Raw genomic sequence first — 11,696 nt, forward strand, 5'->3', positions numbered from 1 at the left:
GAAAACGGATATCCGGTCGGGTTCTTCAAAATAAGATCATACACTAAGATTACAAAAAACCGCTAGGAAATGTGGTACAGTACTGTATATGCGTCAAATAGAGTGTGGTGGGAGAAATGCTACTATAACTATCATGAAATATTTAGAATCCACTGAAATTGATGAATTTAAAATGGACACTTAGAAATTTAAATTCAATTGTTCTTTTGAAAAAAAAAAATCGCCAGAATGAGCCTTTGAAAGAAAACAAAATGACTAATTTTTGCTGGTGATAAATGCAACAAAACAAGCAAGAGCAATTATACATACAGCGATTTTAAGTCCTAAGCAAAAAGTGCATTCCATATAAATTTATTTTATGGATTTGTATTGGAGTTAGGGTATTATAGGGTATATTTGTAAGATAACTTTGTACTACATGGTATGTACATTGTTATTAACGACTGCACAAGTCTGAAAGCAATAAGTAAACAAGCAGAGTCAATACTTCCATTAACTTTTGTGTGAATTTTTATTAGTTTGTCAATTTGTCATCACTTTAGCTGATAGGTAAAGATGTAGAGCATTGTACACAAATTGATTCATAAACAGTTCAATACAATCAGAAGGATACCTAAGAAAAGATGAAAACTCAAGTTAGAGTTTATAAAAGTTATAGGCAGTTATCCAATTACAGAAAAAGCTCAAAGAATGATGACAACACAAAAGTGAATCATTTTGGTTGTCAAAGTCATCAAAACCTGATATAATTTGATTGGGATACATTCAGCTGTTCATCTTAAGAGCATAATTAGTGTATCATTTACTATGTACAAAGAAAACGAAGACTAAAGTCCTTAAATATTCTTTTTGGATATTTTTGAATGTTATATGAAAAACACATCCTCTGCATCCTCATATTGACTCTATATTGGAGTTCCCTGAAAGCTTAAAGCAATGTCTAAAAGCTGATCTCCAAGCGCTGCCTGCTGGCCTCCAGGTGAGAACTCTGCAGACAGCTCTCTGTAGGTGCTGCAAACTCTACGTTTGTAAATATTCTCTCTATGAATGGCATGTTTCCATCTGTGCCGAGCTTCATCATACAAAACCAACAAAGATCTACGAGGAAGATGTACAGCCACTCTGACTTCCTCTGGTGGTCCCAGGTCTGACAGGCTCTGCTCAAGCGACATAGTGAGTGTGGTGCTTGATAACATGTTGATGGTGACCAGGCGTTCCCCCCAGAGCCAGGAGTCATCTAGGTGCGGATCGATGGCGGCGCCTCGCTGAGGGTGATAATCCAGATTGCACTGCTCCACTGGTTCAAAGCTTGCTAGGCTTGGCTCTCGCTGCATTCGGAGAACTAATTTTTGGCTCGAAGCAGGAAGTCCATTGAAGCTACCAACACGAATTTTCCTCTTCTTGAAGTTAACTTTCGGGCCAAAATCCTGCATCAGCATGACAAAATGAAATTTTGTGGAGGGTGGAAATTAAGTGAACTAATACGCATTAATTTAAGAATTAACCATTCAGTGCCAGTCATAGTCATTTTCCAGTGCTAATGAATTAGGTATCATAATTTGAATATATATGCAATATAAACAGAGGTAAAGAAAATAGAATGTGTGCCACATAACCTGTTTCCTTCGCCCAGATTGGGACTCATTCCACACATCCTGGTCCATTGCGCGTATAAGCTCTTCCTCTTCCTCTTCTGATATGAAGTTCTCCCACAAGAAGACCCCAGGAAAGGGAAACGACGCATGTGTGGCATCTTTACAAACAGCACGCTTTGTCTCAGGATCGTAGATGAACTGGTGCACAATCTTCGCATAAACAACATGATCAAGTTAGTTTTACACTACATTCATGAGATAAAGCATTTGTTATATTGAAATTTCTGAGTAGCCAGAATTTGACAGCATAGAAAGACCACACACACACACACACACACACACACACACACAAAGATGCTTTCTAAATGATAGTCGTCAGCTGATTTGGATTGAACTGTGACGTAAAAATACACGTTATGTTGTGTTCTGTTATGTACAAGTCGTTTGACCTCAAGCAATTCTTACCCGACAATGTGAGATGTAAATAAATCATATGTAATTAATAAACTACTGTCCGAAAGGAAAGATTTGTCAAGGTAAACGTCATAAACTGTTTACAACCTTATTTTCACGTCAGGGCTTCCGTAGTCATTTGTGTTTAGTGAGCAGAAGATAGTCATTTAGCCGTTTCCTTTCGATTAAAGAAAATTGACAGTAATAACTGACATATGTCTACCTTTGAACAGTTTTCCACCTGCGGTACTTTTCCCTCTAGCTTTTCACATACGAGACAGCGCCGAATACCTTTACAAGCACATGAAGAAACGCGTCCACTTTCGTCAGGAGCGGTCGTCATTCTTCTTCTCTTGTAGATAGGTGGTGAATTACGTAAAATATTACAACAGCGCCATCTACCGAAACATTTGGGCTAAACCACACAGTGAATATTATTTTGATGTGAGGGAATAAGGACATTTTTTTATCGAACTACCGTAAGGCCAATCTTATATATCTTACCAACGATTTTTTTTTTAAAAATTAATGATTTTTTTTCAATCGTATTGTAAGTATATTTTGACGTTAACTCGACGTCAGCACTACGGAAGGTATCAAAATGCTAAACTACGCCACGCCCACCGGAAGTACGTAACATTTCCCCGGGAAAGCTTGGATTTGTACATGATCACAGTTAATTGCAGCGGTGGTATGTCATTTTAATCATAAATATTGACACTAATACATTTTATGGACAGTATTTAGGGTGGTTGTGCAATAAAACTTAAGATTGCGGTTTTTATTGTGTATGTTGTTAACTTCGTAGAAAATTCGTAGAACTTCATCCAGCGTGGTTAGCTAGTTCCTGTAGAGCATGATGCACTTCTACATGTTGTAGTCTAAACCTACATTTACACCTCGGGACGACACATCTGTAACATTCGTAAATAAAGGCATTCAGAACCGTCTTTATCGTTGTGCAATTGTCAAGTATATTACTTATGAATTCTGCTATGCTGCAATACTGTATAGTTGTGTTAATCGAAATTAAAAGACACTTGAATCAGAATTAGTGTTGGTTTAAATGGTTTAAAATAGTTGTACCAGGTATCCAGAAAACATGACAACCATTATATATGTTTATCACAGTGAGTAGAATTTAACTATCTTGCTAGCCTAAGGTTTATGGGCTATAGCTCTGCAGATGTCTTTTGAAAACAGTGGAAAAGCTCAGATAGTTTGACACAATAGAAACTAGGATTTCAGTCACATGTTTGTCAATAAATAGCTCGTGATTACTTTGATTTAATCATGTGACGTGAATAATAACAGCCCACTTATTACTGCAAACAATAGAGACGCAGAGGTCAGAGTTCAGATGTCCTCTGAACCTGAACAGAAACAACTTGCTGCTATTTAGCATTTTTGGACACACCCAGTGATTTTCAACTTGAATGTTTCAACAAGAGGACATCAAACAAGGCCACTGTTTTACTCCAATGTGCTTTATCTGCAGGGGATTCTGTGGTGTCTGCAGATCAACAATGGAGAAAATAACTGAGAACATTTTACTGGAGAAAGGCTCTCCAAAAACCAACAAGCTAGAGCAAATCAAGACTCTGAAGTAAGCATGACTTTTTTTCTCCTTAAAGTTGTGCTTATTTGGTAATTGGATGAATGAATACAGTATTTGTGTATTTTGGATTACACTGACATGAAGCTTCCTCCTCTTCAGTCTGTCTAAACTCGGGCTGAAGCTCCAGGACTTGCCGGTTAAGCTGCTGTCCCGGCTTCAGTCCCTGGAGCGATTGGATCTGTCTGGGAATTGTCTGCAGGACTTACCCAAGGCGATGGTGATGCCAGCGCTTGGTTTCCTGGACCTCAGTGACAACCAGATGGAGGATGTTACCACTTTAGAGTCTTTGTGCAGTTTGGAAGAGCTCAAGATGGAGAACAACCCTTATATCACTGTGAGATATCAAGTCTTGGGTGGGGTGGAAAAAATAAAATATTTTCCTTAAGGGTGTGTTTTTAAGGGGTCCTTTAAAAATGAAACACCATTTTTGGGATTAGGCTTGATATGTAATGTTTCTCTTCCTCCTCAGGTGAGTGATAACTACAAGGTGATGGTGCTGCTACCCAACCTGAGGATTTACAACGGTAAGGATGTCAGCACCACCGCCAATCACCTGCGCTACGTCTACACGGAGAACCTGAGGACCAGGGTAGGAAGCTAGTTAAGAATTTTGTTGAATGTTATGAAGATAATTATCATTTTTGTGAATAAAGTGTGTTTACGGTGGAGCTTATGCTGCATCATTTGTTTTTGTTCTCATTGTTCAAACTGTCTTTGATCATTTTAGATAGCTGCAGTTTGGGAGAAGAGCTTCAGTCTTCCCGATCCGATCTCTGCAGAGGAAATGACTGCTTTGGAGAAGAATTTTATCGCTAGTGCGCGTCAGCAGGTTAAATTCGGACCCAGTTCAGTCCGTGACTTCACCAAATGGAGGGTAAATTCAGGTTCTTCCAGATTCTGGGTCATGTTTTTATGTTGCTGTTTTCCCACTTTTAGTAGCCCCCTCTGTGCCTCTGGTTTTCAGGTGGAGATTTTAGCCAAGGATTATTTTAGCTCTTTGACGGAACCAAAGGAAGAACTGGAGCACAAGGAGTCCTCCAGCATCAAAGAGAGACGTGTAAGAGAGGGATAACCGGCTTCCACATGCTGTTCATTTAATTTTGAAATCGCACCAGATCTTCTGTTCTTAAGAGGAGGCATTGTGGGGGATGTGGAGGAGAGTTAGCGAAAGAATTGAATGTTTGTCTGTGTGGGTTCTCAGTTATCCAACTCATCCAAAGCCGTTGACACCCATTAGTAACCAAAGGCTCGGTGAAACTCGCATTTCAACGACCCCCTTTGACACCCCCATCAATCATTGTTGAGGACCCAGATGAGTTTCGACGATGGTCGTTGAAATGTGAATAGCACTGACCACACCCCACAGGGTTAATAAGCTGGGACAAGACCAGCCGCCACCAGAACTGGAGAAACCTCTTGGATGAGAAGTGAAACATCTTCAAGACCCTTTCTGGATTGATTTAAACAGCTTTGGAGAATTGACTTTGATTTTTTTTTTTTTTTCGTGACTCCATCTGAAGTTAATCCTTCATGTTTTCTCAGGACGTTTCCGCCCCCTCCAAGAGGAAACGGGCAGCATCAGCTTCAGCATCTGCGTCCAGCGTCAGCGTGACGACTCGAAAAAAACTGCGCACAGATTCTTCAGCTTCCCCGGTTAAAGGCGATCCTCAGAAACCCAGCGTCTGTCTCAGACCTCAGATGCCCACCCAGGATAACACTGTCAGGATGAGCCCCCGCAAGACAAGTCAGCCCCTCTCAACCCCCACCAGAGGGAAGAGGAGTGCAGAGACGACCAGGAGAGCTTCTGCTGTTCTGCAAACAACAGAGGAGGTTTCCAGTAAAGTAGAGGAGCAGAGGGATGCTAACGTGAAGACCCACATGGAGACAAAGGTAAAAAAAAATTTGTATATTTAAACAAGTCTCAGCTTTGCTTTAGGTTAATTTTATCATGCTGATGCACTAAATTAAGGTTTAAACTTAGAAACATTGCAGATTCTAATGTTCTAGTGACTTTCAGTAGCGTTTCATGAGCTCCACCTCCTCACCATCCTCTGCATCCGTGTGTGATTCCTCTAGCAGCCCGTTCACCTGAAGCCGCTCCACGTCCTGCAGTGCCACAGCAAACAGGACAGCTCCGAGGATTTCTCCACACAACTGTGGGCCTGCGCTTTCCAGCCGCCGCCAGATTCAAACGGTTAACCACTTTTTATCAAATGATGAACAGAAGTTTGTTTTTAGCTACGTGTTATTCAGAGAGAACTAAATGGAGCTTTCCTGGTGTGAACAGGTGTGGGTGGAGAAAGCCGGTTGGTTGCTACCTGTGGCGGAGACTCGCTCTGCGTGATCGACTGTGAAACCGGGATGGTGATGAAGAAATACAAAGTTGATGGCGAGGTTTGTTCAGGAAGCACGCGATAAAACGGTCACAAAGGAACTCATGTTTACACCTGGGTCAGCTATATCCATTTTTCCCGGCAATAGAACTTCTTCGCTCTGGCCTGGTCCACCATATTGATGTCCAGAGGAAGCAACGCGCCAGCTCAACCCTGCAGCATCCTCGCAGCCGGCGGGAAAAGAGGACTGGTCAAATTAATCCACCCCAGAAACAACCTGGCCTACGGGGAGTTCAGAGCCAGCCGCAAGTCGCTGTCGGTTCTCCGCTTCAACCACCAGCAGAGGAGCTTCCTCTTCAGTTCGTCCCAGTCGTTTCTACAGGCAACATTTCTGCTTCTGATTTACATTTTTCAGTCTCACTGAGTTCCCTTTTCTCTTACAGCGGGATCGTACGACAACAAAATAGTGATGTGGGACATCGGCGGAGTGAACCCCCAGTACAAATACAAAGTTGTGTGAGTATTTTTTTTTTTTTTACAACAAATCAGAAAAACCCATCACAAAAGTTTGTGACTTCATTATCAGTGAGTCTGGCTGCATTTGCCTGAAGATGATTTGAGGTTCCATGAGAGTTATTTTTCCACGCGGTTCATCCCTCCAGGCAGCTCCTGGTGTTGGAAACGAGCGCCACTCCCCTGCACGTCTGTCTCCCCCTGACGTCCCCCAGCTCACACGTCCTGACCGCCTGTGAGGACGGCCTGCAGTGCTACAACACACAACTGGGCAACAAGAACAACACAACAAAGAGGTAATGACAACCTGCGTGTGCGTGTTTGTGTGTTTGCATGTACACAGAAAACAGAAGCAAACGTAAATTTAATGTTTTATTTTCTGCAGGTCAAAAGAAATGGAGATAACGTTCCCCATTTACAAGAAAGAAGACAAAAACCACGACTATCACACCGTGGACGGGCTGAGTTTCCTCACGGAGGACATAGTGGGTCAGTAAAGACTCACCTGGTTCTTTGGGACACATCCTCTCCATCTGACACTAGTTTGTTATTTCCTTCTCTACATTTTCTCTGATGTTTCTCCCTGTCCTCCAGCCTCTAAGAACTACATGCACGGTTCCATTTACTTATGGAACTGGACCCAGACCAAAGCCAAAAGGCCCAACAAGAAGACCCAGTCGGTGTGCGCTGTGGTTCTGGCTGAGCTGCAGTGGGCAAAGACTGACATTCCCTACCTGGCTCTCAACACCTGTCCCAGTGAGTCGTCCAATCAGAAGCAGAATAATTGTACCGGCGCGATCTCTGTCAGTCGAGCTTCAAAACAATATCTCACTCTGAGGATTTATTTTGTGTGTGTGTGTGTGTGTGTGTGTGTGTGTTCATCTCTTAGACCAAGCCTACATCGTGTGTGGTGATGACAAAGGCCGGCTGTGGATGTACCTCATCAACAGCCTGAGCAGCTTCCAGACAGAGACGCCCATCCAGCCCACAGAGGTATCATCTTCCAGATTATTCTGTTTATTTTTTTCTCAACCAACAAGATTGTCATCCAGGACGTTAAAAAAAAAAGACAGATTTCAAACAAATGTGGGAGTTGGCAATTCCATAGAGAAGACACTGGCTGTGTTTATTTTATTTAACTGATTGTTATATTGGTTTAGATCATCTCAATTTAAGGCTATACTGTCTCCAACCTGTCTTTTGCTCTCCGGCAGGTGCTGGAGTGGCCGACCCCAGTAAGGAAGGGCGTCGGCGAGGTAGAGGGCCCCTCCATCAACTGTGTGGCAATGGACCCAGAGCTCAACTTCCTGGTGGCCCTTAGTGACAAGAATATGGTGATCGTGTGGAAGAGAGAGAGCTCCACCTGAGCAGGACGGGAGGAGAAGACAGCTGACGTAATTTTAGTTTTATTTCTAATTGAGATTAAAGACCGATCAGAGTTTACCAAAGGTTGGTATTTAAAAAGAAAATAATCTGTTGAATTCTGGAAAAAATGAGTGAAAGTAAACTCATTTGCCAACTTTGTCCAGCCAGTAGAGATGCTGCTGGGATGTTTTTATTTTCTTCAGTGTTTGAGGAAAGGGGCTTTTATTTTGAAAAGTGAAACACAATGTTTTATTTCTGTTAATTTTACAAGTTATAGTAATATCTATTAAACTGGATGAAACAGCTGCCAGTACGTTTTATGTTTCTTAATGAAATGATTGTGTTCACAATTTTATGTCGACCCACAAAGAAATCATTCCAGTCTCATCTGTTGAACAAATGTTTGTTTTAACTGTACTTTTTGTTTTTAAATGTACATATATGATGTTAGTAACTTTATGTAAATGAAAATTCGCTGTTTTACAACCAGTTTTTTGATCCACCTCTGTTGTAAATTTGCAATGTTCTGTTAAACATTAAAAAAATAAAGTGTTTATCGCTAAACAGCCAAAGCCTCTGGACGGTAACAGTTCATCCATTCATTTTCTGCCGCTGTATCCGATGCGTGGATTCTTCTTGATGTCTGCAATTTGACGCAAGACCATTGTGGTGATTTATTATTAAACTACAGCCGTCCTGGTGTTATTAACGATTCTCGAACAAATGAAGGCTGGTCCGCGAAAATATTGTCTTGGATGAAACCGGTCGGTGGCGCAGAAAAGGTAGGGGACTGTTTGTAAACATGTACAATAGTCCCGGAGTGCTATCTTTAAATCTTACTCACAACGCGAATTGTTCGTGCCAATCCTCGTTAGTATAGTGGTAAGTATCCCCGCCTGTCACGCGGGAGACCGGGGTTCGATTCCCCGACGGGGAGGTACATTCTTTTTTTCCAAAATATCATTTGTAATTCATGATTCTTGTTAGAATAATGTTTTTAATCCCAAACTGTTACACCTGCTATCAGATGCGCTATATTTCAGTGGTGAGCCCACCTAAAGTTCCGGGTCAAACACTGACGGATACCAACAGGTTCCGCGGAATTTCCGCAGAATTAAGTACCACGTGTAAACAAGTGTGTTCTTAAAACGGGGTGTCAGAGACCAAAGCTGTTTAAATCGACTGCATTTTAAGAAAGTTTCGTAAAGACGTTTCACCTTTCATTTAAAGAGGATTCTTGAATAATTATGAGTCTGTCTAATTTTGCCGTCTATCTCCGTTCTTAATCTTAGCAGAATTAAAAATGTGAAGATTGCTATGAATAGGATAAAAAGAAATGAGATTCGGTGCAGAGATTTTATCCTAAATCATTTGAAAACGATTTAATGAAATATTCGATAATTTTGAGTCTGCCGGATCAGCATCTACCTCCTTCCAGTCAGAAGACAAATATCTGTATTATCAAGTATCTTTAAACGTGATCAAAGTTTAAAGTTGTTTATAGGTTGTTCCACACGGAGACGTCTGTCTTTTGATGGGTTTTTATTTCCGCTTCTTATCGACAGTTCAGACAAATAAACACAGAACACACACACACACACACACACACACACACACACACACACACACACACACACACACACACAAACCTCCAGCAGAAGGATGGTGTTTGAAATACACGAAATTCTGTCCAATAGAAAAAGTCCTTTAACATTTCTTAAATCCATTCAAATAGTATTTTGATGTGTGACTGAGGAGGAGGAAACAGCTGTGTGGAAAAAAAAAAAAAAGTTTACAACCAAACGTGTATTGTCTTGTGTTTCCGGTGTGAAGGAGCCTCTAGTCCAGAGTGTAGATGTTCTCCTGCACCGGCCTCCTCATCCGGATCTCGTAGATGATGTGAGGAGGTTCCTCAGAGGACAAACTGGAGACAACAGAGTCAACAAGCAGGTCTGTGATGACACAAAGCATCTCTTCATCAGCTCATCAAAATGCCACAGAAGATTGAAACTCACCAGCCGGACTTTATGGATCTTCCACCTGGAGGAAGGTGGTTTACACGTGTCAGAAAAAGAACATGAATAAATATTAATATTCATAATGCTTCCATGAAATGTGACCAAAATCTAGACTGAGTGGAGGAGGAAAAGGACAAAAACATACGTTTCAAGGCGAGGAAGAGAGAAACTGCAGCCAACATGAACAACACGCTGATGGAGAGAGAGAGGACGGGAACGTTGATCTGAAGGGAGAGAGAAGGTAGAGAGTCCTCCACCTGACACAGAGAGAGACAGTCAAAGATAAAGGTGGGACAGTGTTAATGGACAGAACCTTCTGGTTCTGCAGGACTCACATTGATGCTGTCTGAGTGCAGCAGGGTGGAGTTCCTCCTCAGAAGGTCCAGTTGAGACGACACCAGTGACCTCCAGTTCACTACAGAGAACCCAAACCTTTATAGAGCTGGACCAGAACAACAAGCTGGACCCCGGAGGGGTAAGAACTGGTCTCACCTGTAGGGGTCGAGGTCTCAGTTACTGGACCGGTGGTCGTGGTCGGAGGAGAATTAATGATCGGAGCTGAGAAGAAATGAACCGATTGTATTATTATCCCTTAATTCTAGTCATGGATGTGTCCATGAATGTCACCCACCTTTGACCACCCGCAGGTTCATGATCACCTTCTTGTCGTTGAAGACCCCGTTGATGTCCACCCTGCAGCAGTACGGCCCGCTGTCGGTCCGCCTCACATTCTGGATCTCCAGGTCCATCTGTCCGTCCATGACGTCACCGGTCAGCCGGTACCGGTCCTCCACCTGCAGCGCCAGAGTCAAATAAGGATTATTTCATTTATTTTATTGGTATGTTGGGTCAAAAAGATAAAACAACATAATTGTCAGTGTTATGTTTGTTTTTGTGTGTTTGTTTGTTTATTTCCTGACCTTTGAGATGATGCCGTTCTTGTCCGTCTGGACCAGGATGTTGTGGCACCAGAAGGTCCCGCAGCTTCGGCCCCAGCAGGTCCGACTCAGACCGAAGCTCTTCACGGAGTAGTGACACGACAGAGAGGCCACGCCCCCCTCCGCCACTTTAAAGCAGGAAGCCGACAGGTGTCCACCTGCGCGCAGAGACACGCCCACTCACAGAGACACGCCCACGCACCGCTGCGGCTTCGAGCGCGTCAAACGCGCATTTTAAATGAAACCGCTCACTATTTTAACTATGCATAATTAATAAAGAAATTAATCAGTGGATAAAAATCATGATAATAATAAATAATCAATTGGTGTTGTGTTACTTCAGAAGACGACATAAAACAAGTCCTGATTTAAACAAACACACAACAACAATCTCATGGTGTGACGTCTAACAGCCACAGAGGACATTTTACTAAACGGAGTACAGTTTAACTTGAAATAATAATTAAAATATAATAAAGTACGTTTAGCTTTCGTCTTCCGACCTCACCTGACAAGAAGAACAGAGTTAAGAGAGTTGATCCGCAGCGACGAGGCGAGACGGCGGCCATCCTGTCATTCTGTGTGTGTTTGTGTGTGTGTGTGTGTGTGTGTGTGTGTGTGTGTGTGTGTGTGTGTCAGCAGTGTCAACGTCTTGGGGGTGCTGGTGTGTCTTTTCTGTATCTGCGACGTCTCCACACAGTTACCATCATTGTGTGTTGTGTGACGTTCTTGTGTGTGTGTGTGAGACGTATTGATGATGGCTTGTCCGACACACACACACACACACACACACACACACACACACACACACACACACACACACACACACACACACACACACACACACACACACACACACACAC

The 11,696-nt window shown here is 42.4% G+C and overlaps 3 protein-coding genes and 1 non-coding gene across 7 annotated transcripts; 2 read left to right on the top strand and 2 right to left on the bottom strand.

Moving 5' to 3' along the window:
- Nucleotides 1-471: 471 nt before the first annotated feature.
- Nucleotides 472-2,400, bottom strand: alkbh4 (alkB homolog 4, lysine demthylase). Its single transcript, XM_068331037.1, has 3 exons — nt 2,340-2,400; nt 1,617-1,805; nt 472-1,427 (listed from the first exon to the last, which is right to left on the bottom strand). The coding sequence occupies exons 2-3, from the start codon at nt 1,662-1,664 to the stop codon at nt 906-908; spliced, it is 570 nt and encodes a 189-aa protein (XP_068187138.1). The 5' UTR covers nt 1,665-1,805; nt 2,340-2,400; the 3' UTR covers nt 472-905.
- lrwd1 (leucine-rich repeats and WD repeat domain containing 1) lies at nt 1,727-8,431 on the top strand. 4 transcript variants are annotated; one of them, XM_068331032.1, is made up of 16 exons: nt 1,727-1,828; nt 3,547-3,654; nt 3,766-4,000; nt 4,136-4,255; nt 4,394-4,540; nt 4,631-4,723; nt 5,209-5,556; nt 5,743-5,860; nt 5,954-6,060; nt 6,148-6,358; nt 6,443-6,515; nt 6,662-6,808; nt 6,898-7,001; nt 7,107-7,268; nt 7,402-7,505; nt 7,727-8,431. In XM_068331032.1, exons 1-16 carry the CDS (start codon nt 1,743-1,745, stop codon nt 7,877-7,879), a joined length of 2,316 nt encoding a protein of 771 aa, XP_068187133.1. In that variant the 5' UTR covers nt 1,727-1,742; the 3' UTR covers nt 7,880-8,431. The 4 variants fall into 4 exon arrangements, with proteins under 4 accessions (XP_068187133.1, XP_068187134.1, XP_068187135.1 ...); XM_068331033.1 differs by having other exon boundaries at nt 5,746-5,860; XM_068331035.1 differs by lacking the exon at nt 1,727-1,828 and adding an exon at nt 2,691-2,739.
- Nucleotides 8,432-8,742: 311 nt separating this feature from the next.
- On the top strand, nt 8,743-8,814 carry trnad-guc (transfer RNA aspartic acid (anticodon GUC)). The gene has a single exon. It is a non-coding gene; the product is annotated as a tRNA-Asp (tRNA).
- A 744-nt stretch (nt 8,815-9,558) lies between these two features.
- On the bottom strand, nt 9,559-11,405 carry timd4 (T cell immunoglobulin and mucin domain containing 4). The gene is made up of 8 exons (XM_068331964.1): nt 11,342-11,405; nt 10,816-10,991; nt 10,527-10,689; nt 10,388-10,453; nt 10,231-10,310; nt 10,041-10,152; nt 9,893-9,917; nt 9,559-9,801 (listed from the first exon to the last, which is right to left on the bottom strand). The coding sequence occupies exons 1-8, from the start codon at nt 11,400-11,402 to the stop codon at nt 9,717-9,719; spliced, it is 768 nt and encodes a 255-aa protein (XP_068188065.1). The 5' UTR covers nt 11,403-11,405; the 3' UTR covers nt 9,559-9,716.
- Nucleotides 11,406-11,696: the final 291 nt, after the last annotated feature.

Source organism: Antennarius striatus, chromosome 13 (assembly GCF_040054535.1).
Source record: "Antennarius striatus isolate MH-2024 chromosome 13, ASM4005453v1, whole genome shotgun sequence".
Classification (NCBI taxonomy): Eukaryota; Metazoa; Chordata; class Actinopteri; order Lophiiformes; family Antennariidae; genus Antennarius; species Antennarius striatus.